This window comes from Cibotium barometz, chromosome 45, assembly GCF_041138505.1.
Source record: "Cibotium barometz isolate CiBa-2024 chromosome 45, ASM4113850v1, whole genome shotgun sequence".
Taxonomy (NCBI): domain Eukaryota; kingdom Viridiplantae; phylum Streptophyta; class Polypodiopsida; order Cyatheales; family Cibotiaceae; genus Cibotium; species Cibotium barometz.
Genome location: NC_141090.1, coordinates 6,087,246 through 6,113,421, shown reverse-complemented (window position 1 = coordinate 6,113,421; position 26,176 = coordinate 6,087,246). Strand labels below are relative to the sequence as shown.

General features: G+C 44.8%; 1 protein-coding gene across 3 annotated transcripts in view; it reads right to left on the bottom strand.

Moving 5' to 3' along the window:
- LOC147612356 (uncharacterized) overlaps positions 1 to 26,176 on the bottom strand; it is a 48,838-nt gene that overhangs the window by 7,599 nt on the left and 15,063 nt on the right. For all 3 annotated transcript variants that reach the window (XM_086782979.1, XM_086782977.1, XM_086782978.1), the window contains 3 exons: positions 2,715 to 2,966; positions 1,532 to 1,693; positions 1,338 to 1,402 (listed from right to left, as the gene is read on the bottom strand). In XM_086782979.1, the coding sequence (XP_086639105.1) occupies positions 1,338 to 1,402; positions 1,532 to 1,693; positions 2,715 to 2,966 (479 nt within the window). The remainder of the gene's footprint in view (positions 1 to 1,337; positions 1,403 to 1,531; positions 1,694 to 2,714; positions 2,967 to 26,176) is intronic.

Here is a 26,176-nt window from a genome sequence, read left to right as displayed (position 1 = left end):
TTTGCTACTGGATTTTGGTACTTTTGTATACTTGATTGTAAGTATTAAAGTAAATCTGTAAATAAGTTTCCAGGCCCAATTTGAAATTTCAGATTTGGGTCCCCAAATTGGAGGGAAAAATTTCCCTTTCGCTCTCCAGTTGAAGGCCCAAATCTGAAATTTCACATTGGGCCCCTAAATTGAAGGGGAAGGTCCAAATGTGAAATTTCATATTTGGGGCCCTAGCCTTCAGATTTTATGTATATAATCGTTTCGGTCTATCGTTTCATTGTCCACCTACCAGCGTTAAAACGTTTCATTCCAAAATAAATAGTTTCAGCAACGTTTCGTTTCAACAGTGAAACGTTTCCCGGTGACCTTGAGGTGGTGAGACCTTTACACAAGAAAAGATGCTACCACCTACCCCATCCACGTTGCCTTGGAGCAGGACTCACCACGTGTCACCTGCCGTGCCATGTTTTGACAGTCTCTATGGTCAGGGTTCTTGGACCGAGGTAGGGAGGTCAGCACTTAAAGAAGCAGGTACCTTCTAACTTCATATGCTGCAAGGGAGATAAGAGATATACCTAGATGAATCCATGAACATGCCCAAATTCACCTTATAAGAAAGTGCAATTTATAACCTCATGGTAGTCATCCACAAGACAATAAACCATCAACTCCATCATGCATAGTATGGACTAGATACTACGACATCCCCACTAACATCATCAGTGCCCAATAGTGGGTAAAGAACTTGGTATCAATATATGCTCCCACACACACACCCCCCATGCACACACACAGCATACATTCATACAAAGGTCTGTGAAGATAAGAGAAAACATTTAGCCTTTTATAAGTGAAGGCGATTACAAACATATAAAGGAAAGAACAGACACATGGATTATTTTACTTAGATTTCGGGGAACTCCCCGGGCAGAGAACCCATGACTCACACATAAACACAAGAGGGACAAGCACTGCTCGATACTGAGCTAACAAATGACAAATGTGCATATGTGAAAGGGTTAGAAAATGAGCTTTGCAATCCATTGCCTTGCATCATAAAATGGACAAAGCCCAAGGATTCTGATCAAATCACCGTCCACTCTCTTGGGGATCGGAGGTGGCATCGCATGGTACGCACAAACACACCACAATTGGATATGAAGGCTATCATAACTTGCTGTACATGCATTATAAAAACTTGAAAGCACAGACCGAGAATTTGCCTTGGGAGCTAAGGTCGGCATCCTGTAGTACCCACAGGCACCATGGTGTTATATCAATACTAGACTTTCTTACTATCCAACTTGCAGGAATTGAGAAAGAAACAGTTATAAGATTCGACATACCCCATCCTTTTCATTATTCTTGGAAAAAGCATGGTAAAATCTGATTGGTCTTGATGGGATGTACCCTGTATCAAGCAATTAATATCAAGAATGTTGCACAGAAGTTCAATCAGATCATGCAACTATCAAGAATAAAAAATGTTCTGTTTAAAATAATGAAGGATGTGAAAACATACTCAATAAAACAGGAATACCTTTATCGTTTTGAGTTCAGTAACCAAAGTTCTCCCATCCTCCGTTGCTTCCATTCTAGCCCTCATAAACATGATACGTGCATCACGCAAGGCTTTCCAATCAAAGTTTTCAGTGTTCAAAAGCAAGACAGGAACTTTTCCTGCCAGTTTTTCAAACTCCGCCTGTGACACACATTCAGGCTCAGTATTAATTATTTCACTATCAATAATCCAAAGATGATGCATGCAGACTTTGAAGAAAAAACATTTGAATGGACACGTTTGAGCACCGCAAAAGCAAGATTTCATTGTTTTATGACAGGAATATTCAGCATAAAGGCATGAGTAAAAACATATATGAATAAGAGTGTGCAAATTGAGAATACACAGAGAAGAAAAAGACAGGAAAGAGCGACGACAGGGGAAGACATGATCCACTCCACCTAATCTATTGTGCATTGCAGAACTGGATAAAGCTTACCAGTGTATAAGGATTTCTTGCTAGATCTGCTGAGAACTACTGCTTATAAAGCTGAAGGGCATGGCTGTGATCAAGCAAAAAAGACATTTGTGGTCCTCTTCCAGTTGCTGAAATCTGATGCAACAGCAAGCCTTGGACAGATCCACGTCAACTGCTTCCCTTCAAGCAGCTGGGAAAGGCTGGATTTGCTACTCTTTGGGCTAGTTCAACTATAAATGATACACCCTCTAAGAATGCTCAAGCATATTGTCATGGAGTTTGCAAATGTCCCCTTTCTAAGCACATGAGTGCACTATGGATATGCAAAGGCAAGGTATGGCCCTTTTTCCAACCACTCACCACCAAGCCACGGGCCATCACTCACTGCGCCAAAAAAATATACCATTGCATTTTGGGATATACACACTCAATAGCTAGCATTGCATTTTCCTTTAAAAGCCGAAGGAAAACATTGCATTTTGGAATATACACACTCAATACCAGACACTAATCAGATCTAGCATTGCATTTTCCTTTAAAAAAGCCGAAAATCCACACCCCCCCCCCACACACACACCCACCCACCCAAGCACAATGATACAGACATGGACACACTTCGACACACCAGTAATAAAAAAAAAAAAACAAATCATGCACATTAAGATTGGTGTTTCTACAAATGTACAGTGGGATCTAGCAAGCTGGTCCTGAGTTTTCACCAAAAAGAATAAATACGAAGTTCACCTTGTCTATTGGTTCCCACCATACATCCATAGCAAGACAGCACTTGATCCTTTTGTCGATCCCAGAGGCTACAATAGCAGTTGCACCCCCAAATGAATGACCAGAAACAGCGACAAAATGAAGATCTAACCGAGCTTGAAGCATGCTCAGGTTTAGCCCAGCCTTGCCACTTACAGTGTTGGCATTCTGTGTCAGCAATCCTCTATCAAGGCTTTCAAGCACATCTACAACCTTGCGGACCTCCAAGACCCTCTGCAAGCACATCGATCAACAAATTGTTAATTTAATTCACAAGGAATGTTCCATAGAATCCTTCTAATGGCAGATAAACTGATTAGATATTAAGATAGCAAAAGCAAGCACCACCATTACTACAACAGTTTAGCTCAGAGCCTTAAGACAATATGACAAAATCCTTTCCAAGTATTGCAGCTGTGAGTGAATTACAGAAAACTACAGATTCAAAGATGGTGCAATAACCAAACTCACTGCCCATGAAGCCAGAATTCAACAATGTTTTTGAAACTAGACGGCTCCGTGGTACCATACTGCAAGCTAGTGGTAATATTAAGCTGAGACAATGACATTAACAGTATATGTTACTTTTCACAGCAACTGTGGATTATGACAGCAGCAAATGCATTCTTGACGTCCAGTGCAGAAACCAGTCTTTTCTCAAGCTACAAGGGAATTGATTTGTTCCTAAATATATCAAGATATCCGTATGCTAATTTTTGTATGCTTTTAGACAAAGCAAATGGTCCTTCTAGTCATGCAAACTACAAAAAAACTTAGTTTAATTATTCAGAAAGGAGACTTCTATTAGGTAAAATAAATTATACAATGGGAGATCTCAAACCAAAAGGTACTCCTCAATCTGCCTAGGAGCTAGCCTATAGATCCTCTGCACTCCCATAAGCAGACACTGTCTAGGATGGAGCTGGGCATCGAGGACAAGAGGGGTCCACGCCAAAAATAGAAATTGAGTGAACATATTTGAGTACCTTCTATTGGAAACCGCGTACTAGAGCCTGCTTGTGTACTTGTACCTGTTCGTGTGCATGTACCTGTTTGTGTACTTGCACTGGGGAGGCTTGTGCCATGGTCTTTGCAAGGGTGTGGGCCAGGCTCTGGTATGAGAGCTGTGCATGGTCTCAGAACAACAGTTTCGCGTTCACTTCCCTCAGGTGTATGAGACTGTGGGCCAAGCTACTTTGACTCATTCGATGAGTCTCACAACGACAACCTACTCCACCACACTTTTTTTTAGGTAACTTGTCTTCATTTTTGCATGCATTGGATTATGTGGCTGGAAAGCCCTTGGAACTTTGTACAAATTAAAATACTCCAATAATATACTTCAGTACTCAGAGGAAGGGAGGGGGGAGGGGGGGGTGGCCCGTTCGCGGCCCCAGTGGTGGTGTAATGTGCAATGCTTGTCTCTCGCAAATTATCTTGTGTAGTGAGCAATGATGTAACTTTTGTTTTGTGCATCATGGCTATTACATTTTGAGTGTTGATGCACGTATTGTTCACGAGAGAGAAAAGGGATTAGACAGTACACACTGAGCGAGGAACAGGCCCCGCCTCCTTTTAGGAATTTTTTCAGAAACAATCCACGGGCATGTTGACAAGGATCAATACAACTATGAATACAAAGCAAACAAATATGCCGATGTAGAATCCCAAGTCGATGTCGATGTCGAGGCACGAGATCTCTGTTAGCACATTCATCCCCAGTTTTTGCCCATTTCTGGTGTCCTTTTGGTCCCTTTTGTATGGCCCTTGATTGTGGGCTGGCCACCCCTTTTTTCCATATTTTTTTGGGATATTTCCCAGCCTATTTGGTATTTTACCAGTCGGCCAGCATATTCAGCCCCAGTTGGCCAGCACTAGCCACCTATAAATAGGTGGGGCTGGCCTCTCACTTTTCATTCAGTCCTGTACATATTTTGCTCCCTCGCTTATGAGACTATCTGTGTCTCTTGCTTGGGACTGTTTTGCTTCAGTATATTCAGCATAGTTGCTCCATATATCTCTCTCTCTTGCACTCTCTATTCAGCACACTCTAGTGCACCTTTGCGTCCGCTCTACGCACTCTTTCAATCTCTAATGCCGAGCACACCATGGGGATGACCCACAAGAATCTCTCACCAGGCTAGTACCAGATCCAATATCCAAATCCATGATAGGGAGAAAACAGAATTAGGGTTAGAGTTCATTCATGGGAGACATACACAGAGAAGCAAGGGAGAGAGAGAGAGAGAGTTGTGGGGATAAGTCAACTCATCAAGTATGAGTGTGTGACTCCCCTATCACACATGTATATTGCACTAGTACACATAGTGCACTTAGTACATTAAAACTACTAAGTGTACTATGTACTATAACTTATGGGCTTGTACACACTATAAGGGTGGGCATTATGCCTTTACCCCAACAACCTCCCACTTAAAGGCAAAGTGCCCTTAAGTAAAGGAAAAGAAAAAATCAGCATGATTTCTGTCCCGAAGTATCCGCATACCCAAGATGTGATTTGCATCACCCAAATCCTTCATATCAAAGGTTTGATGCAGCCTCTGCTTCAAGGCATCCATCTCTTTACGAGATTTTCCGGCAATCAACATATCATCAACATACAAGATGAGAATCAATAGACTGCCATCCAAAGCTTTCTTGGTGTACAAGCAGTGATCTATGTCACTTCTCCTGAATTTCTGTGATTTCATGAATGTATCAAATTTATGATACCATTCTCTTGGTGCCTGTTTGAGCCCATAAAGACTCTTTTTCAGCTTGCATACAAGCTTCTCCTTTCCACTTACTGCATAACCCTCTGGCTGCTGCATATATATCTCCTCATGGAGATCACCGTGAAGAAAAGCAGTCTTCACATCCATCTGAATCAAGTCCAGATCATCATGTGCAACCAAAGCTAATACAGCTCTAAGTGTGGTCATTTTGACCACTGGAGAGAAGATCTCATCAAAGTCCACACCATATTCCTGCTTGAAGCCCTTAGCCACTAACCTGGCTTTGTATCTTGGCTTTGTATCTGGTGCAACTTTGAGCCTGTAAACCCACTTGCATGGCAAAACCTTCTTGCCTGCAGGCAAATGCACCAACTTCCAAGTTCCATTTTTATGCAGAGAATCCATCTCTGACTTCATGGCACGCTCCCATAGAGCCTTGTCTGCCCTCTGTAAAGCCTCCTTATAACATGAGGGCTCCCCACAGTCAGTGAGCATCAAGTAGTCAACCCCTGGAACAAACCTGTCAGGGGCTCTGGAGGGTCTAGTGGACCTCCGTACCCAATGACCATCATTTGCAGGTTGCTGTCCAGCCTGCATATCACCCATTGGTGGCTCCTGTTCCATGCCATAAGGCTGAAATATCATGCCCGGTATCTCCTCCAACTGTGGTATATCCATAGGGATATCTTCTGCCATCTCTGGCTGTCCATTTGGACCATTTTCAGCACCATTTAAGGGCTGGTTTTCCTGCTGTAATGGCTGATTTACAGCCCTTTGTTGTTGTCCATGATGTCCATCATCATCAAAGATGACTCTGCCAGGCTCCTGTTGCCTTGCAGGCTCCTTATACATGCATGTTTCATCAAAAATGACATCATTGCTGCGTATGATCTTTCTATTTATGGGATCCCAAAGTCTATACCCCATTTCACCTCTGTCACCATATCCTAGGAATATGCATTTGTGAGACTTAGGATCAAGTTTGGTGCGCATTTCCCTGCGTATGTGCACGTACGCAACGCAACCAAACACTCTCAAGTGCTTGTATGACGGAGGCTTCCCTGTCCATACTTCTTCTGGCACTTTCCCACCAAGCCTCGTGTTAGGTGACCTGTTTATAAGGTGAACGGCTGTCATAACAGCTTCAGCCCAAAAACCATGAGGTAATGCAGCATGTGACAACATAGAACGGACCTTCTCCTGTATGGTCCTGTTCATCCTCTCTGCTGTCCCGTTTTGTGGAGGATCATAAGGAGTAGAGAGCTCCCTCTTGATGCCTTTAGCATCACAAAAGTCCTGAAACTGTTTGGACATATACTCTCCACCATTGTCGGAACGCAAAGCCTTCAGTGTTTTGCCAGTTTGATTCTCAACAAGAGCAACAAACTTCTCAAACACTGAGAATGTATCACTCTTCAAACGAAGAGGATAAACCCACACCTTGCGTGTGGCATCATCTATAAAAGACACAAAATATTTTGCCCCTCCCAAAGAAAGCTGAGGCATCTCACATACATCTGTATGCACAAGCTCTAACTGAGCATCTTTTTGTCCAAGAGCTTTCTTGTGGGGGCACTGTAGTTGCCTACCATATATACAATGCTCACAAAACTGAAAACTTGAAAACTTTAGAGAAGGCAAGTAACCCAAACGAGACAATTGCTCCATTCCCTTGACACTCATGTGTCCCAACCGGCTATGCCACATAGAGATTTCCGGCAGCTCGGTTGCATTTACATTAGCATGGTGACAAACACCTGCATGCATAAAATAAAGAGTGTCCACCTTAGAGCCTCTGGCAACAACCAGTGAGCCCTTACTAATTTTCCACTTTCCACTACCAAATGTGGTAACATAATCAGCATCATCAAGCTGTCCAGTAGAAAGCAGATTCTTCTTGATCTCAGGCACATGCCTGACATCATGGAGCATAAGCTGTGAGCCATCTGAAAACACAAGCCTCACATCACCTCTACCAAGAATCTTGCATGCATGGTTATCACCCAAATAAACCACTCCTTCATTGCCAGCAGTGTACCTGACAAACAAGTCTCTGCAACCTGTGACATGAAAGGAGGCACCTGAATCAATGATCCATGAGTGCATACCATGACCACCTGTAAGAAGTGAATGGGCATCAAGTGAAGACGTAAAGAGGACCTCATCCTCACTCACCTGCATGTGACACATTGATTTCTTCGATCTTGACTCCACTTTTGCCCTTTGGCTTTACATCTTTGGCTTCATCTTTCTCTTTGTCTTTGCCTTTTCCCTTTTCTTTTTGATCATTTTTCCATTTGTAGCATTGCTTTTTAATGTGTCCCTTCTTGCCACAATAATGGCATTCCAAATCCTTTTTCGAGCGAGACTTGCTCCTTCCCCTTTCTTGGCTTTTTCCCCTTTGCTGGGATCTCCCACGTGCATTCATTGCATTGGACTTTCCAGCAGAGTTGTTTTTCCTGTTCATCTCCTCTTGAAGGAGAGCACCCTCAACATCTGCATATGACAGCATAGCATGCGAATTGCTAGTGGCTGTCCTGAATGTGTCCCAATTCTCTGGCAAAGTGCATAACAGAAAAGTGGCTTTGAACTCATCGTCCATTGCCAACTTTTGATTAATGACCTGGCTGACAATACCATTAAACTCATTTAAATGGGCTGTCATAGACGCCCCTTCCTTCATCTGAAGACCTATGAGTTTCTTCAACCAATACACTTTGCTTGAGGCACTTTGTTGGGCATACAAGTCCTGCAATCTCTGCCACATTCCCCAAGCTGTCTTCTCTTCACGAATGCTGAAAAGTAATGAGTCTGACACAGACAACATGATAGTAGATCTTGCCAGCTCATCCATATCTTCCCACTCTTCAGCAGTAAGAGAAGCGAGCATCACACCCCTTTCTTTGATAGGCTTGTGCTGCTTTTTCTGGAGCAACACATTGTAGCACTGGGTTTGCCAAATATCATAGTTATGCGAGCCTTCAAGCTTCTTGATGTGAAGCAATGAAGAGCTCTCACCTGTGGTTGCCATAGCAAAATGCAACCTGTCAATGCCTGACTCCCTGCAAATGTGCAAACACTGCACCCAAGATGTGCAAACACTGCACCCTAAGCACACAAAGTGCTCACAAATGTTCTCCCAAGCTTTATCTCCCACTGCGGAAGCAAGAATGCAACTTTTCTCCAACTTTATGTGATGAAAACACCAAAATCTGGTTGCTGCAGATTTTGGACAGCACCTTAAATGTGCTCTTTTGCCCTTCCAAAGTATTGTACAGCAGTACCAAGTGCTCACCAATGATGTACCAAACCTGTCCCGGCAAGTTCAGCAGCTGAATTTGAACCTTTTGATCACTCAAAACAGTGTACAGCCATGCCAAAACATGCACAAAGCTGTGCCAAATCTGTACCAGCAGGTACAATAGCAATAAATGCTCTCCTGGCTGTCCAAATGAGTGAAAATCAGACTTTTACAGTCCCGAACACTGCATAAAACAGTCCCGAACAGAAATTGGGCAAAAGCCCCTTGACTGCAAGCTGATTTTTGAGGATTCAAGGCATAAATGGCTTGCCTGCTGCTTTGCCAAGCTCAACAAGCATACGATCTTGAAAAGCCCTTTGATTTGAGATCAATTTCTGATCATGCATGGTACATTGGCGCACATGAAGGCATCCAGAGTATTCACGATGCTTCCCCTTGGCCACATATACATCCAATACATGAAAGCCCCTTGATTTACAGGCACATTGAGTGCTTGTAAGGCATCAACACATTATCCACAGCATCAAATGCGATTGCCTGCATGCAAATCAACCAAATCGGCACAAAAGCCCCTTGATTTGCACTGCAATTTGCTGCAATTTTGCCCAAATGTGCGATTTTTCACATCATCCAGCATATATGAGTGCTTAATTGCACAATTACATCAAAAGCCCCAAATTTCGACATCCAATTTCCTGCAAATTGAACCTGATTGTGACCAATTTCCTGCAAATTGATCCTGATTGTGACCAATGTCACCCAATTTTGCCAATTATGCTCAAAAAATTGAGCAATTCGGCACCTGTACCTGCTCAATTGTTGATTGTACTTGCTCAATTGCAAATCTCAAAAAAAAATGAGGCAAATACCTTGTAATTTCTGATTTTTCTCTGATTTGCAGGCGGGTTGATGAATTTGGTGCTGATGCTCCTGCTGTTCTGTGTAGGTTTTGCAGGTTGCAGGTTAAGGCTTCTCCCACACAGTTGTGTGGGATGATGATGCTGCTGCTGATTGTTGGTGCAGAAAGAGTGCCTTCTATTATTTTTCCAGACGAGTAGGTGCTGTTGGCCGACTTGAGGAGAGGCGCAATTGATTCGGCATGGCGGCTTCGAGATCCAAGCTGAGCTGGGAGGACACGGGAGCCTCCTGCGCGTGCGGGCAGTCGCGTAGCTGTTCCAGTCCGCCAGTTGAACGCCCAACGCCACCAGTTCGCCTTAGTAGCCTTCGCCTAGCGCATCTACGCCAGCGCTATACGCATGTTTGTTGACGTCTTCGTCGCAGGTCTACGATCGAAAGCCTTCGCTTCGGCTCACTGCTCACGCTCGACCTCCTCGCTGGCGCACGTGACGACGTCACAGCTTTGTGGACTTCGTTCGCCTAGCGTTTGTTCGCCAACGCTCAGCGCCACGTTTGCACGTCAGTTGAGGGCGCCGCTGCTGCCTTCGCCACTCGCTCGCCTGGCTATGCGCCTTCGCTGTCTCCGCCAGCAGCGTTAGTCTTCGCCTTACAACCCTCGCTTGTACGCATGGGCACGCATGCCTCGGGCTATGGCACAGCTGCTGCTACTGGGCAGCGTGGATTCGCCTGCTAGGCAGCGTGGATGAGCCTGCCCACGCTGCTGCTTCTCTCCACCCACCTGTTTGCGACTGGTCACACAGTCGACCAGTAGCCAGTGCTGCACAAAGGCGACCAGCGCTGCACAAAGGCGACTCACAGAATGAGCAAACGATTCTTGATGAGAGGGAGGGGAACCTGGTGACCAAGGCTCTGATACCAGATGATAGGGAGAAAACAGAATTAGGGTTAGAGTTCATTCATGGGAGACATACACAGAGAAGCAAGGGGGAGAGAGAGAGAGAGTTGTGGGGATAAGTCAACTCATCAAGTATGAGTGTGTGACTCCCCTATCACACATGTATATTGCACTAGTACACATAGTGCACTTAGTACATTAAAAGTACTAAGTGTACTATGTACTATAACTTATGGGCTTGTACACACTATAAGGGTGGGCATTATGCCTTTACCCCAACAATCCAGATCCAAGTCCAAGTCCAAGTTCAAGTCTAGAGATCTCCAAGCTTGTAGCAATACACATAGTAGATATCTGTAGTTGATGAGGGTTTGATGTCCAGTCGAAATAATGGATACCCAATCTCGGAGTAGATACTACCTCCCAGCGAGTCAAATCCACAAATAGCGGTAATCCAAAAGCATGCTGCTGGCTTCTTTGCTAGGAAACAAGAGGGTAGACCCTGTGGCGCTACTAGATGAAGCAGGCGGCGCAGGTGCTTAATAGGGCTGGTGGCAGCTCTGTGGGCAGCAGCCAGGTGGCTAAAAGGGGCTGAAGATGGCGTAGGCAACTGAATCAGGGCAGCGCTGGCGGCGTGAGCAGCGGCGCTTGGCTGGAAGCGCTAGCAATAACACTGGCTGGCCTGAAAGCTGAAGGCTGGCTGTTTGCTGCAGCTGGCGGCTCTGGTGTCGGAAGCTGGCCAAGCACAAGCAGAAGGCGGCGGCCAGTAGAGGTGGTAAATAGTAGGCACTAGCTGGTGCAAATAGCACAGAGGGGAGGCAGCGCTGGCAGCTGTACGGAATGACCAGGCAGCGCGAAAGCAGCAGCTCCGATCGGTGGCAGTAGCACACAGGAAGGTGTGCAGCAAATAGGTGATGCAAATTCAGGTAGCGCAGTTGTACGCTCATCAATTGGCGAGGTTGGTGAAGATGACGATGAGCTACTCTCTTCTACAATGGAGGCCACCCCCTTGACGTTGATGATGAAGAAAAACCCCAAGCCTTGATCGATGATCTTCACATCTTGTCCTTGATGATGCCCCTTCAAGTGGGACTCTTGCTTCTTTTATACTTGTAGGAGGCCTTGCTTTTTGCCAAAAAGCCATCATACTTTTGCTTTACCTTTTTCTCTTTGCTTTTCCCATTTCCACTTAATATAATAAAATATTACTCTACTTTTGACCAACTTTCCCAAGTTCTTTTATGCTTTGCTTTTCTAACTTCAGGGCCTTGCTTTTTGGCCCTAGAGCTGCTTTTTGGATAAGTGTCTTTTAGCTTTTTCGTCCAGCTCAATCGCCTCTTGCCAGTGGTGCCCTTGGCTCGCGGTCAACCCACTTTCACTTTTTACTTTTTCCTTCTTTTTGACCAAGACTAGTGCTTTTTCTTAATCAAACCTTATGGTCCCTGTCCCCATGTTTTCTTCCACTTGTCTGGTGTGTCCGGGCATGGGTTCCATCATGTGAAATAGAGCTAGGAGGGCCAAATAGTTACACATGCACATACAAGGGCACACAACGCAATGAAGATAGATGTATGCTGTAGATCTTAGTATAAATAAGAACAAACTAATCTATATATAGTATCCAGGGTTAGTCATATTATAGGTCGTTCTATGTCAACCACCTTATGATTCGTCCATATGGACCAAACCAACCACATCTAGGACTACATTAGACTAAAGCTGAGCCCTACAGTTTTCTATACTGCATCCAAACCCATCCAAGGTTATTTGGGCACCCATTCGAGCCCCACAACTTGAGGACAAGGTGTTCTAGGAAGATCTCCTTCTAGCCCAGAGTGCATCCAATTGGCTTGCACTTATATGCATCCTACTTGGCATGGTGCAAAGTCTACATAAGTTGTCTCCTAACCAGCCATCCACGCATGGCTAACATCCAGTGTCTAAACTCGGAACTTGCGGGCACCCGAGTGCTCAACACAACAACTACTCCTCATACATGGAGCCTTACAAAAAAGAGCAACCCGTCACCCATATAGTGATGATGACAAGAGTGGAGAATTCATTTCCACCCCCCTCCCCCTCAATGTCCTATCCGTAAGTGAACGACTTCTTCGGTCCAAGGTCGAGTCAATGTGCTCCAACAAATCTTTCCCAATAGCCTTTGTGAAAATCTCTACACAATTCTCCGTTGTCGGCTCTCAACCTCTCCATCCAAGATCAACTTGTGCAGAAAGTGATACTGTATCTCAATGTGCTTTATGCCAGCGTGGAACGATGCGTTCTTCACAATTGCCGTGCAACTTTGACTATCACACAACAATTCAATCGACTGCTCTTGAGCCAAGCATGTTGCCTTGTACTCAGTCCTTGTAGAAGAAAGTGCCGCTATTTACTAATCCATGAGGTAACTCCAAAACCAAGTGAAAAACAAATCACAATCTCCTACCCAATTTGAGTCACAATCAAGGTTGCCTGAGGTGTAGGTAATGCCGTACCAAAGTGTACCTTGAATGTATTTCAGCACGTGCTCTCAAAACCACCAACTTCCTGTACTCCTTTATATTCATAAGTGGAGAAGTGTTTTCTGCATATAGCTTCACATCAATCTCCATAGGGATGGCCATACCAAATGCCTTCAGTATTTCGCTTACCTGAGAAATGAAGATGTAATTTGGCTCCTACCAAACCTCAATCACCAAAACAAAATTGCATAAGCCCAAGGTCTATCATTTCAAACTCTAAACTCAACATCTCCTTAGTCTGTTGATCTTCCTCTCATGATTTCCCGTCAAAATGAGGTCGTCCACATAAGGGACTATGATCATGTACCTACCGTACTCACTAAAAATGTACAAATTTGCATCTAACAAGCTTCTAGAAAGACCAGTACGCACATAATATATGTCCATCCGCTCATACCAAGCTTGAGGGGATTCAATCCGTACAATGCCATCCGAAGCCTACATATCTTGCCTTCTGGACTTGGCATCACAACCATATTCACCAAAAATGGGAGAACGGAAATGAGACCAACACCCCCTAGAAATGTGAACTCGTAGATGTATAGGAAGCAGAAACAACCAAGAAAGGACATGTAGACTAGGTTGGTTAAATTATTGAATGAAAACAAATAATTACAAACTCAACAGGACTTAATTAAATTAGCATAAACAAGCACACATTTAGAGTTAAAAAGAAAGAAGATCTCATGCTCAAGTTGATTGCTTGTCAAATTTAGGGCACAAGTTACAATGCAAATACATCTTCCAAACTTGGAAGTCATAAATAGACTTTACATTTAGAGGGATGCACATTTGAGCCCAAATTATCATAATCGAGGAAGATGTTGGAGCCGCAATTCCTTGCTCTGCTGGAACTAGCAATCGTGTCAGGCGGTAAAGTGGATAGCACCTCTTTCTTTGAACCATTTCCATCCTCCTTTGACCAATGCTTCCAAGACTGAGGGTTCTCAAAACGCTCAAGAAGACGCAAATTGGCAATCATGAAAATCAAATCATTGTCCCATCAATCTTGGCACATGTTCCTTAAAACCTGATCTCTGTTGTAGCTTCTCCACCATCTTGTCCATCCCTTGTAAATATTTCCACTGCATGATTGAAGTAAATCAGTCATCCTCAGTAAGTGGATGATTGGCATCCCTAAAGCTGTGATGCGCAAGACTTGCTCCCACCAATGAATCTCCGATGTGCGAGGCGCACGTCTTTGCTATCGTTGTTCTAGATAAAGCATACTCATCACTCACCATCAACTGTTTTAGGGCGATCACTCACCATCAACTGTTTTAGGGCGCACTTGGTGAGGGACTCCAACATCACGAAGTTGTACCCGAAGCGAGTGTCTGAATACTTATGCAAATGCTTGCAGGATTTCTTCCTGAACTCATCCAATAAGAACGTGTGCCTGCCTTGTTTGCAATCTTACCTACCATGTCCTTGAAGTAGAAGCTTTGGGCAGCTTGAAAGGAAATGGTGTTGTGGTAGAAGAAACAACCAACACTAACATCCACCTCCTCTTTCTTCGTTGCGTCCCATCTACTTGGAAGCGTGCTCTGCCTTGAGCGAACGCTGCCCCCTACCTTCTAATGGTGGTTGTGCCCCCAATGGATTTGCACTGGGTCCAAAAAAAGACAGCATTCCACCAAGCGAAGACCTAGCGGTTCCTGGAGATTGTCCTCGAGACACTGACATATGTGGAAGGATCTTCGAGCCGATGTAGATGGAAGTGATGCTTCATCTTTTTGACGAAGCTCCCCCAATCTCTGACTAGAGATGCCAAAAAAGAAGGCAATGTCATGCCCATGCTAGTGAAGCAAGTGCACCCATATTCGAGTTGCGCTTCCAGTCTTTGCTAGGCGAGAATATTTGCACGTCCACTTTTTCGTGCCTCCTGTTTTGTAGCCACCCTCTGCAACTACCTCATCCCACCAAGACCACTTTGAGGTGAAGTGAGTCTGATCCATTTGGGCCTTGGATCAAAAGGCTACAAAGGAATGACTCAAGTGCATCATTGAACTCGAGAACACGACGCCACCAGAGTCAAAAAAGAAAAGCACCAAAGCGAGTTGACGAAAAAGAAAAATAAATTGTTTTTTATTTGCCATAGAATATAATATTATACAACATGCCACTTTCTACATGGGATTAGTATCTTCATCCTTCACAACTCTTGGGGGTGGTTGACAATACACCTCCTCTTTGAAATGTCCATTCAAAAAGGTGGACTTCACATCCATTTGCATTACTAACCACTTCTCATGAGTAGCCAATATTGGGTATTTCAGAGACTCTATGTGTACCCATCGTGTATGTGTACCCCTGTTTATGTACCCACTTGTATTAGTGTGTGAATAGTCTCTAAAATGGTTAAATGTGTTAGTGTGTGTGAACTCACTCTTAGGTGTGGATAAGATAAGTGTAGCATTTGTGTGATTCCTTTGAGTCAAAAGATAAGGCTCACAGCCTATAAAAGCATGTACTTGGTGTCAATCAAGCTTTATTGAGTCGTGCAAATTCTCTCTAAGAGCCTTGTTCTCACTCTATCTCTCTCTCTTTCTACACACACCATGGTAATCTTCCATCCCCCGTAGCTCTTGGCTCTTCTGGGATGTCTTGATTTACAACATAATATCAGAGCTAGGCTAGCTCCTGCACCTGCCATCAACTACTGTGCTATGCCCTCTGTATGCTGTGCGCTGCCACCTGATATGCAGCTTGCCTTCAGCGATCAGTAGTATGTGTGTGTGATTCCCTTGAGTCAAAAGATAAGGCTTCAAGCCTATAAAAGCATGTACTTGATGTGAGCTTTTACACATCAATCAATCAAGCTTTATTGAGTCGTGTAAATACTCTGTAAGGCCTTGTTCTCTCTCTCTCTCTCTCTCTCTCTCTCTCTCTCTCTCTCTCTCTCTCTCTCTCTCTCTCTGCACACCATGGAGATCTTCCATCCCCCATAGCTCTTGGCTCTCCTCGGATGTCTTGATTTACAAGAGCCAAAGCTAACACCATGCGAATGGTGGTCAGTGTAGCTATCTGGGCGGCGAATGTCTCCTATGCTGGCTGAGATGTAGAGTAACTTCCTTGTTGCCTGGAGATGAGCAGGATGCTGCAATCTGTAGTCGCTTTTTGCTGAATACCTGAATGTTGAAGTGGGAAATAAGTCCATGCTTTTATACCCCCCTCAATCACCAGTCGGTCGGTGCAAGAAGCCTCCACGACTGATTACCCAGTCGGCTGCTGCAAATATACCTCACGACTGCTGAAAAGGCATGTCAGCTGCTGAAAGTACCCTCATGACTCCTGAAAAGCCAGTCGGCCAGCATTAAATGCTGGTCGGGTACTGTACCTTCAGTCGGCTGGCCCATTAAATGATCATGACTGCCCATATGCACAGTTGGCTGCCCACCATACCTGGTTGGGTGCTGCCCAACTGTGAGGCAAGGAAGGCTAGCCAACTGTGGGCTGCCTTGGGGCTGGCCTTAGGGCTGGCCCCCTTCTATGTGAATGCACCTAAAATGTTTTATATGCAACTACTGCTAAGGCTGACGCATACATGCTTCTGAATGATGCTTTCTCCAAGTGGGTTAAGAGGACTGACAACTAACTGACCTCTAAAGCTTAGAGATTGACCTATAGCTCGTGCCTAATTGTCCCTGGGCTGAGGGCTTACAATGGCGTCACGGCGTACGACAAATAATCCTAGAAAAGGTTCTACTTCTGTACAAATGCTGCACTGAAGATCATGCCAGTGTGTCACTGTGTACCCCAGTGTAGGGTGTACGTGACAATCATCTAAACCCAGCATGTAGTTGGTGTATGTTGACCTGAGCATATATGGACAAGAAAATGAAAATCGATATGGTTTCGAGACGATGATTCTAAGAAGCACCATCTATCCTTTTGAGTTTTTAATCTGCAAGAGTGCTTTCAATTTTGTATAGAGAGGTTTGGTGATCCATATGAGCAGATGCCCTAACAGATGGAGATGTGTCTATGACTTTAGGAAGGGATTGTACAATGAGCGTTCCCAGCTTGCAAAGTGCTAGACCAATGATAGGTACATCATCAGGATTTGCAAGTTCTTGTGTTGACAAGACAAAGGCTCAATATTAGCTTCAAAATAGGACACGATTGGCCTCGCATTTCTCACACGACATTTAGAATCCTGGATGAGACTCAAATGGAGTTCTTTAGTCCTTCTGTCTGGCACCTATAAGGATACCGTGCAATTGAGGACAGATGGAGATTTCATAGGGGAGAATGCGACACACCTAGGAAGCCCAAACCGAGCAACTTCCATCAAGGACATCGGGAGCCGCACAAAGAACCAGGGAACCAGCCATGGACAGATAGGCACGACAGTAGGGCACGCAAACCAAATAAATGCTAAGCGGCTAGGACCGGCCAATGCCTCAGTGCTCACGTGTGAAAAGGTGGATCTATTTAATAAGGTCTTTGGAGGTTTTCACTGGCCAACCAGCCCATGGAGTAGTTCATCAGTATCTGATGAACTACTCCATGGACTGGTTCATCACAGCATCTGACCAGTATCGCTCCCCTCCGCTCTTCAATCATTAATCAACCTGCCTTCTCATTAACAGTCATGAAGTTCAGGACATGATTGGAGGAAGCATCAGCATCTTCACCAACTTGGCTGTTTGTTGCTATTGGTCAGCTTTTCTTAGGTATACAGTTTTAGCAATGAGCAATCTTACGTATTATGGAGCGCAGGCAAAGAGATTTTGGAGCAGTTACTTGGTTAGTCCAATCAGGCACTCAAGTATCCTACGAGGGTACGGATACAGACCCCCGGCACCCTCAAGCCTCAAGGTTCATAGGGGTGACTCATAGTTGCACTTAAAGGCATATCCCAACTTCATAGTTTGTATCACCCTATGACACTACTGAGGATTCTTAGTGGGAGACTATTGCAGAATTATCAAACTCCAGACCAATTTGCAAACCTTGTCTCTTGGAACTTTGATTGGCCTAAGCCCATGTTATCTTCTCTGTTAAACACTTGCATCTAGCCAGTAGCTTCACAATTTTTTTGAGAGTTAATCAACAACACACTGATGTTGAAAAACTCCTCCTCCCCACCAGTTATGAGTGTTGCATCAAGAGGAAGTGTGTTAGAGATCTCCTATTTCAGATAAACTAAACCTATGATTCCTTGAATGGTCTGCTTTTTGAGACCTGCTTCAAATGCAGCACCAGATGCCTTGAATTCACTAATTTGAGAAGTGTCATGGCCCTGTGAAAATGGAACAGTACAAGTGTGGGCATGGTGGTTGCAGAGTCAGAATATTTTATGATTCACATGGGGGGTGCCCGGACAAAGTTTAAGATGTGTGGACATCCCTAGGTGTGAAGGGGGGAACTAGAAACATTAAACTTTAATGTTTATTAAAGTTTGCCCCTAGGCCTTAGTGGCCCTAGGAACTTTTAAAGTTTGGGGCCCTAGGGATTAATTTGGGAAGAGGGCCACTTTTGGAGTAAGTGTTTCTCTCTCCTCCCTCTCTCTCTAGCTTTTTGGGAAAGGAGTCGTGGAGGAGCCTTGAAGCGCATGTAGACAAAACGTGGGAAGGTGGAAGAGCAAGTCGACTGCAGATTTGGAGAGCTGTTGCTGTTTTTCTGAGTGTAAATCAGCCGTACAGCACTGTACGGCCAGATCTGTGCAAGTACACTCTCTCTTTCTCTCTCTGGTACAAGCTGTGGGTCTTCTTCACTGCTGGTCTGGCTGCGCACAGGACCTGTACAGGCTGTACAGTCAGTTTTTCAGCAAGTACCATACTGTACGACTGCCGTACAGTGTACGGGCAGCAAGGTACAGCAAGTACAGTTGGCAGGGGTGCAGACAGGTGCTGGACAGGTGCTGGACAGGCCTGGTTACTCAAATTCAGGCGACCAGAATCAGGACAGCCGACTGTTTGTGCAAGTACAACTCCTGGCACGTATCCCGAGGCGGTACAGACGGGTACAGTGCTGATTTTCAGATCTGTATTTTCAAGGACAGCATAAGAGTGAACATCAGGAGGAGGATACATGCAAGTACAAGCACATGTGTGAAGCAGGGTTGTGGATACAAGTGCCTGCAAGTACAAATTGGTGCTGTTGCTTCCTCCAGTGCTGTTTCACGAGCTGAACTTGGTAAGCCTTGTTTCTGTTCATCTATCTCTCTTTCTACTGCTTGATGTCTGTTGCAGATATGAGTTATCTGGCCCCTTGTGAGAGGAGGGGTATGGCAGATTGACAAGGGTTGAGACAGAGTTTGGACAGCACATGTATGTTTGAGCTGAGATGATGTATCATGCACTTGAGTTATGCCAGATGTATGCCCATGGCTGGCCTGCTTAGTGATCTTGGCTGATCAGAGGGAGGCACAGTGTGTTATTTGGAGACACAGATCTGTGTGCATAGATCCTCTGTGCTAAGAAGGATTTGTGGGCCGTCAGATTGGATATACAGGTGTAAACTCTTGGCTGATCTTTGTGTTGTACTCAGCCATTCATATTATTTTAATTGAATAAAGAAATACCGCAAGGGGCGCCAAGCTTTGGGGCCAACAGGCGTCGCTGTGTTTTCAGATTTGGGCACTCTAGCTCCAATCTGTTTTGTTTTATCATCTAGACTACAAGTGGACGGGTGATTGCTAATCTACCGCACTCTGGTTTTCTATCAGAGGCCGGTTTCAAGGTTCCGTCGCCGGGACCAATCATCAACTTTCTGAAGGGGGTGAGCTCGTGGTTGTTTTGAAGAAAGCCATCGCTGAAAATTCAGCAAACATGTCTGATACAGAGGATGAGTACTTCTATCATGAAGAAGAAGAGCAAGAGACTTCTCCTGAAAGAGATGTATCTGAGGATATTTTTGCAGGAGAACAGGCTGCAGATGTTGAGCCTTATGAGGATGTAACACAGCCAGAAGATGTGCATGGTAAAGAGGATGATGATGCTCGGTTGAAAGATCGCTTGGCTAGTGTTATGGATACTTTTATGCAGCTCACTCAGAGCGAGAGATTTGTTGAATTTCTGAGATCTCGCACAGAGCCCCGCAGAGAGCCCCAGAAAAAGAAGAAGAAGGTTCGTTCGAAGAATCTTCCTCAGGGTCATAGTGGTGCCATCCCACAGGAACCATCTTTTGGCCAGTTTCCGAATATGCAGCATGCTTATGGTGCAAACTCTCAGAGTTCCTTCTATGGACAGCCACCTATTCCTCAGCAGAATATGCATCCAGGTTATTTTGGTGGTGGCTCGGTGTTTCAATCCATGACTGGGGGTTACCCTCAGGGAGGCATGGGTATGTATGGGCCTTTTGGAGCCAATTTTCAGCCTGGCATGCAAGGGAATATGTATGGTGGTATGCAGTCCGGCATGGCTGGAAATATGTTTGCAGGCATGCAACCTGGGATGCAAGGCAATATGTTTGGTGGCATGCAGCCAGGTATGCATAATGGAATGTATGGAAACATGGCTGGAATGTATGGTATGCCTGGCATGGGAATGGGAAATGTTGACCCAATGATGGGTATGAATGTTGGGGGCAGCAATCTTACGAAATCACTTCCATATGATAATCTAACGCCTATGGGAAAGGCGAAGGATTACAAGGAAGGGGGAGCTGCACTGAAGTTTGACACTTTCAGTGGGGCCAAGGATAAATTGAAGGCACTTACCTTTTTACAGCAGTTTGATGCTGCTTTTTCTGGTGGGAATTACACAGAGTCCTCTAAGGTGAGGAAAGCTGCCACTTTTCTCAAGGGCAATGCTTTGCAGTGGTGGTCTACTCTTCTTTTGCAGGGCATAGCACCCACCACATGGGTCCAATTCAAACAGGTTTTCTCTTCTGTATGGCTCACATCTACATTTGAGGTGGATGTTATGACCGCATGGCACAAGCTGGATGCTTCAAAGTGTGATAGTTTGGAGGATTATAACAAGAAGTTTTGGGAAGCTCTACTCCCAGTGACTTCTTATCGTGCCGTGCCATTATCTGAGCAGGTTGAGAAATATTGTTGTGGGCTGCCCAAAGAGGTACGAGATTATTGTATACAGACGAGTAACGAACATGTCACAGATGATTGAAAATGCTATGACAGCTAATGCGTTACTCACTAGTGGTTCATCTAGGTTTAAAGGCAGTAAGAAATTGAGCAGGAAAGCTGAAAAATATGGGCATGCTTCTCGTGATGCTAAAGCGTCTTAAGAGACAAAGTATAAGAAGTTGCCAATGCCCAAGAGGACTTCTGAGGAAAGACAGGCTTTGAGAGATGCTCAAAAGTGTTTTTACTGTACTGAAGAGGGGCATATGTCATTCAATTGTCCCAAAAGAACGTCCAAAAAGGACTCTGACAGTAAAGGAAAGCCCAAGCCAAAGAAACCCAAGCCTTCTGCAGGCTTAGTTCCTGACCTTGTGGGGGAACAGCCAGGTGGTGAAGCTTCAGAGTTGTGCAGGGCATGGGGCAAAGTGAGAGATCAGAATGCTTTGATCTTCTTTGACACAGGTGCTAGAGCCAACTTCATTTCACCAGATTTGGCTGGCCGATTGGGGATTCGCGCAGAGGAGATGGGGCCGTTACATGAGGCAAATATGGCTTGTCCAGGGTATGCAGAACCCGTTACTCCTATCATTGGGAAGCTTCGGCTTCATTTGCAGGGTTATGTGGACAGCGAGGAGTTCTTCATCATGCCTTTGGATGGCTGTGATGTTTTGTTGGGGATGCCATGGTGCCACAGGGTACATGCGGTGGTGGATACTTACAATAGGAAAATTACTCTGACTCATAGAGGGAAAGAGCATGTATTGGATGTAAAACTCAAAGGGGAATCTGTTCCTATTGTATCCGCTTCGGCGATTTCATCAGTAATGAAAAAGCATCTTTCTGCGTACTTGATTTATGTAAAGGATGCACAGGATGATGAGTCTAAGTCTAATTTGTCAATGTTAGATAAGGACAGGGCTGATTTCTTAAATGGGTTTCAAGACTGTTTTTTCGAGTCATTGCCGAGGAATTACCTCCTGAGAGGCCAGAAGATCATGCCATAGATCTGATTCCTGGTAGTACTCCACCGAATAGACCGCCGTACCGTGTTAGTGCAGCCCAACAGGAAGAGATTATGAGTCAGGTGCAGGAGCTTTTGAATAAAGGGTTGATACAGCCTAGCTCATCACCCTTTTGCTCACCTGTGCTCTTAGTGCAGAAGAAGGATGGTTCTTGGCGCATGTGTATAGATTACAGGGCGCTGAACAAGAATACCATCAAGAATCGATTCCCCATACCGAGGATCGATGACATCTTGGACCGCTTACAGGACTCCACAGTTTTTAATCGTATTGACTTGAAAAGCGGGTATCATCAGATACGAATTAGACCCGAGGATGTGCATAAGACAGCATTCCGAGCCACGTTTGGGTTGTATGAGTTCTTGGTTATGCCCTTTGGTTTGACAAATGCGCCTGCCACATTTAACAGAATGATGGACAGGATTTTCAGGCCTCATAGAGAGTTTGTGGGCACATTCTTTGATGATATGATTGTGCATTCACAAACTGAGGAAGAGCATAGAAGGCATTTGGCCATTGTGTTTGCAGAACTCAGAAACCATAGGTTGGTGGTTAATGGCAAGAAGAGTGAGTTTTTCTTGCAGGACATACATTTCTTGGGGCATATTGTGTCTGGTCATGGAGTCCGTATGGATCCAGCAAAGGTGGAAGCAATACTTAATTGGCCAGCTTTGAGGACCGTGCATGATGTACGCAGCTTTCTAGGATTGTGTTCCTATTACAGGCGATACATACGGCACTTTGCTGAAATTGCTTCGCCTCTTCATGCTTTGACGAAGAAAGCAACTCCGTTTAGATGGGCTGATCGGGAAATTACAGCATTCAAAAAGCTCAAAGAAAAGCTTACTTCGGACCCAGTATTGGTGTTACCGGACCTCCGAAAGGCTTTTGTTGTCCAGTGTGATGCATGTGGAAGTAGCATTGGTGCAGTTCTCATGCAAGAGGGACATGTGATAGCCTATGAGAGTAGAGTTCTGCAAGATGCTGAGAAGCATTTACAGGTGTATGAGAAAGAGATGTTGGCTGTAATTCACGCTCTTTCTACTTGGAAACACTATTTGCTTGGGGCTGATTTCACTGTACAGACAGATCATCAGACCTTACGTTATTTCCTCACGCAGACTAAGCTTTCAGAGAAGCATATGCATTGGGCAAACTTTTTGTCAATGTTTCACTTCCAGATTGTGCATGTGGAAGGCAAAAAGAATGTAGTGGCAGATGCTTTGTCACGCAAGCCACAGGTCTCTGCAGTTTCACTTGATTATCATCATGAGCTTGATGAAATGAAAGAGCAGTATGCCCATAATGAGGACTTTGAAAGGTTGTATGATCAGATGTCTGAGGGTCAGCGACATGAGCATTATACTCTCAGAGATGGGTTTTTATTGATGCATAGCAGACTGTGTGTTACCAGGCCATTGCGACTCAAGGTTATGATTGAAAGTCATGCTCCACCGTATGCAGGTCATAGAGGTATTGACGCCACGGTCAAAGCAGTGGAGACTTTCTTTTATTGGCCAACCTTGAGAAGAGATGTTGATGCCTTTGTGAGGCAATGCATCGTATGTCAGAAGGTAAAGTTTGACCGTCAGAAGACACCAGGGTTATTACAGCCTTTACCTATTCCGGATAGACCTTGGGAGAGCATTGCCATGGATTTTGTATTTGATCTTCCACGGACACAAACGGGAAATGATGGCATCTGGACTATCATATGTAGGTTCAGTAAGCAGGCACATTTCATTCCCGTGCGGAAGACAATTAAAGTGGATCATATGGTGAAGTTGTTCATGGCGAACATCTTCAAGTATCATGGCTTGCCTACGTCTATCATTAGTGACCGTGATCCACGGATGACGAGTTTGTTTTGGAGAGGGTTGTTCGACAACATGGGTACAACTCTCAAGTTTTCATCGTCATTTTATCCACAGACAGATGGTCAGTCAGAAGAGGCTAACTCTACAGTGTTGGATCTTCTCAAGTGTTATGTGTCAGAGCACAAGCAACAATGGGAAAAGTATCTTCCTTTAGTGGAGTTTGCATATAACAACACTGTACATAGCTCGACAGGCAAGGCACCTTTTGAGATTGTAGAAGGAGGGAAGAAGATACCACCCATTTTGCATACAAAGGATAAGATTTTTGAGGCTGATCAGTATGTGGAGAGCTTGGATGAAGCTTATCGGAGAGTTAAGTTGGCCCTCCAGAAAACTCAGCAGAAGCAAAAGAAAGCCGCAGACCGTCACAGACGTGATTTACAGTTTGCATTGGGTGATTGGGTTCTTTTGCGTTTTGAAAAGGCTAGACTCAAGAAGATGAAGGGTAAAGAGCGCTTATTCCCTAAGTTGAGCATGCGATATTATGGGCCTTTTCAGGTTTTGGAAAAGATTGGTGAGGTAACCTATCGTTTGAAGTTACCAGATCACTGGAGGATTCACAATGCTTTTCACGTGAGTCTTCTTAGACCTTTCCGTGGGGATGTGCCTGAGGATGTATCAGATGAGGCTCAGCCGGAAGTTGAGGAACTTGATGAGGTTCTGATTCCAGAGCAGATACTGGCACATAAAGAAAGGAAGGTACGAGGTAAAGTTTCCCGTCGCTATCTTGTGAAGTTCAAGAACTATTCACCGATGGATGCGAAGTGGATGGAGGAAGGTGACTTAACAGATTCACCTCAGGTTTTGCAGCTTTATCTCGATGCCTTTGAGTTAGAGCCGACTCTTATTGTGGCTCATTCAGGTTCAGTAGAGCATGGGTCTGGAGCATTACCTGATGCTCAAGAGGGGGGTAGCACCTCCACTCCCTTGATACAGACAGGCTCAGATGACATCTAGAGGTCGCTTGGTGCAGTTTTTATCTCACCCGAAGGTACTGAGGCTGACAGTACATCTGTTTCTGGGACTTCTATGATATATGTGTACTAGTCACATGGAGATTTTTGTGGATATGTATGGTTCACAGTGGTATACAACTTGGACTATTACTATGCCATTGATTTGCAGTGAATGTTGATACATGTGTATGGCTCAGAGAGATTGGGACGCTGATCTTGCCATATTGTATATTTCACTTTGGATATTTTGATGCATCACCAGAATGCAATCGAGGACGCTTGCCATTTTTCAAGAGGGGGGTATGTCATGGCCCTGTGAAAATGGAACAGTACAAGTGTGGGCATGGTGGTTGCAGAGTCAGAATATTTTATGATTCGCATAGGGGGTGCCCGGACAAAGTTTAAGATGTGTGGACATCCCTAGGTGTGAAGGGGGGAACTAGAAACATTAAACTTTAATGTTTATTAAAGTTTGCCCCTAGGCCTTAGTGGCCCTAGGAACTTTTAAAGTTTGGGGCCCTAGGGATTAATTTGGGAAGAGGGCCACTTTTGGAGTAAGTGTTTCTCTCTCCTCCCTCTCTCTCTAGCTTTTTGGGAAAGGAGTCGTGGAGGAGCCTTGAAGCGCATGTAGACAAAACGTGGGAAGGTGGAAGAGCAAGTCGACTGCAGATTTCAGCCGTACAGCACTGTACGGCCAGATCTGTGCAAGTACACTCTCTCTTTCTCTCTCTGGTACAAGCTGTGGGTCTTCTTCACTGCTGGTCTGGCTGCGCACAGGACCTGTACAGGCTGTACAGTCAGTTTTTCAGCAAGTACCATACTGTACGACTGCCGTACAGTGTACGGGCAGCAAGGTACAGCAAGTACAGTTGGCAGGGGTGCAGACAGGTGCTGGACAGGTGCTGGACAGGCCTGGTTACTCAAATTCAGGCGACCAGAATCAGGACAGCCGACTGTTTGTGCAAGTACAACTCCTGGCACGTATCCCGAGGCGGTACAGACGGGTACAGTGCTGATTTTCAGATCTGTATTTTCAAGGACAGCATAAGAGTGAACATCAGGAGGAGGATACATGCAAGTACAAGCACATGTGTGAAGCAGGGTTGTGGATACAAGTGCCTGCAAGTACAAATTGGTGCTGTTGCTTCCTCCAGTGCTGTTTCACGAGCTGAACTTGGTAAGCCTTGTTTCTGTTCATCTATCTCTCTTTCTACTGCTTGATGTCTGTTGCAGATATGAGTTATCTGGCCCCTTGTGAGAGGAGGGGTATGGCAGATTGACA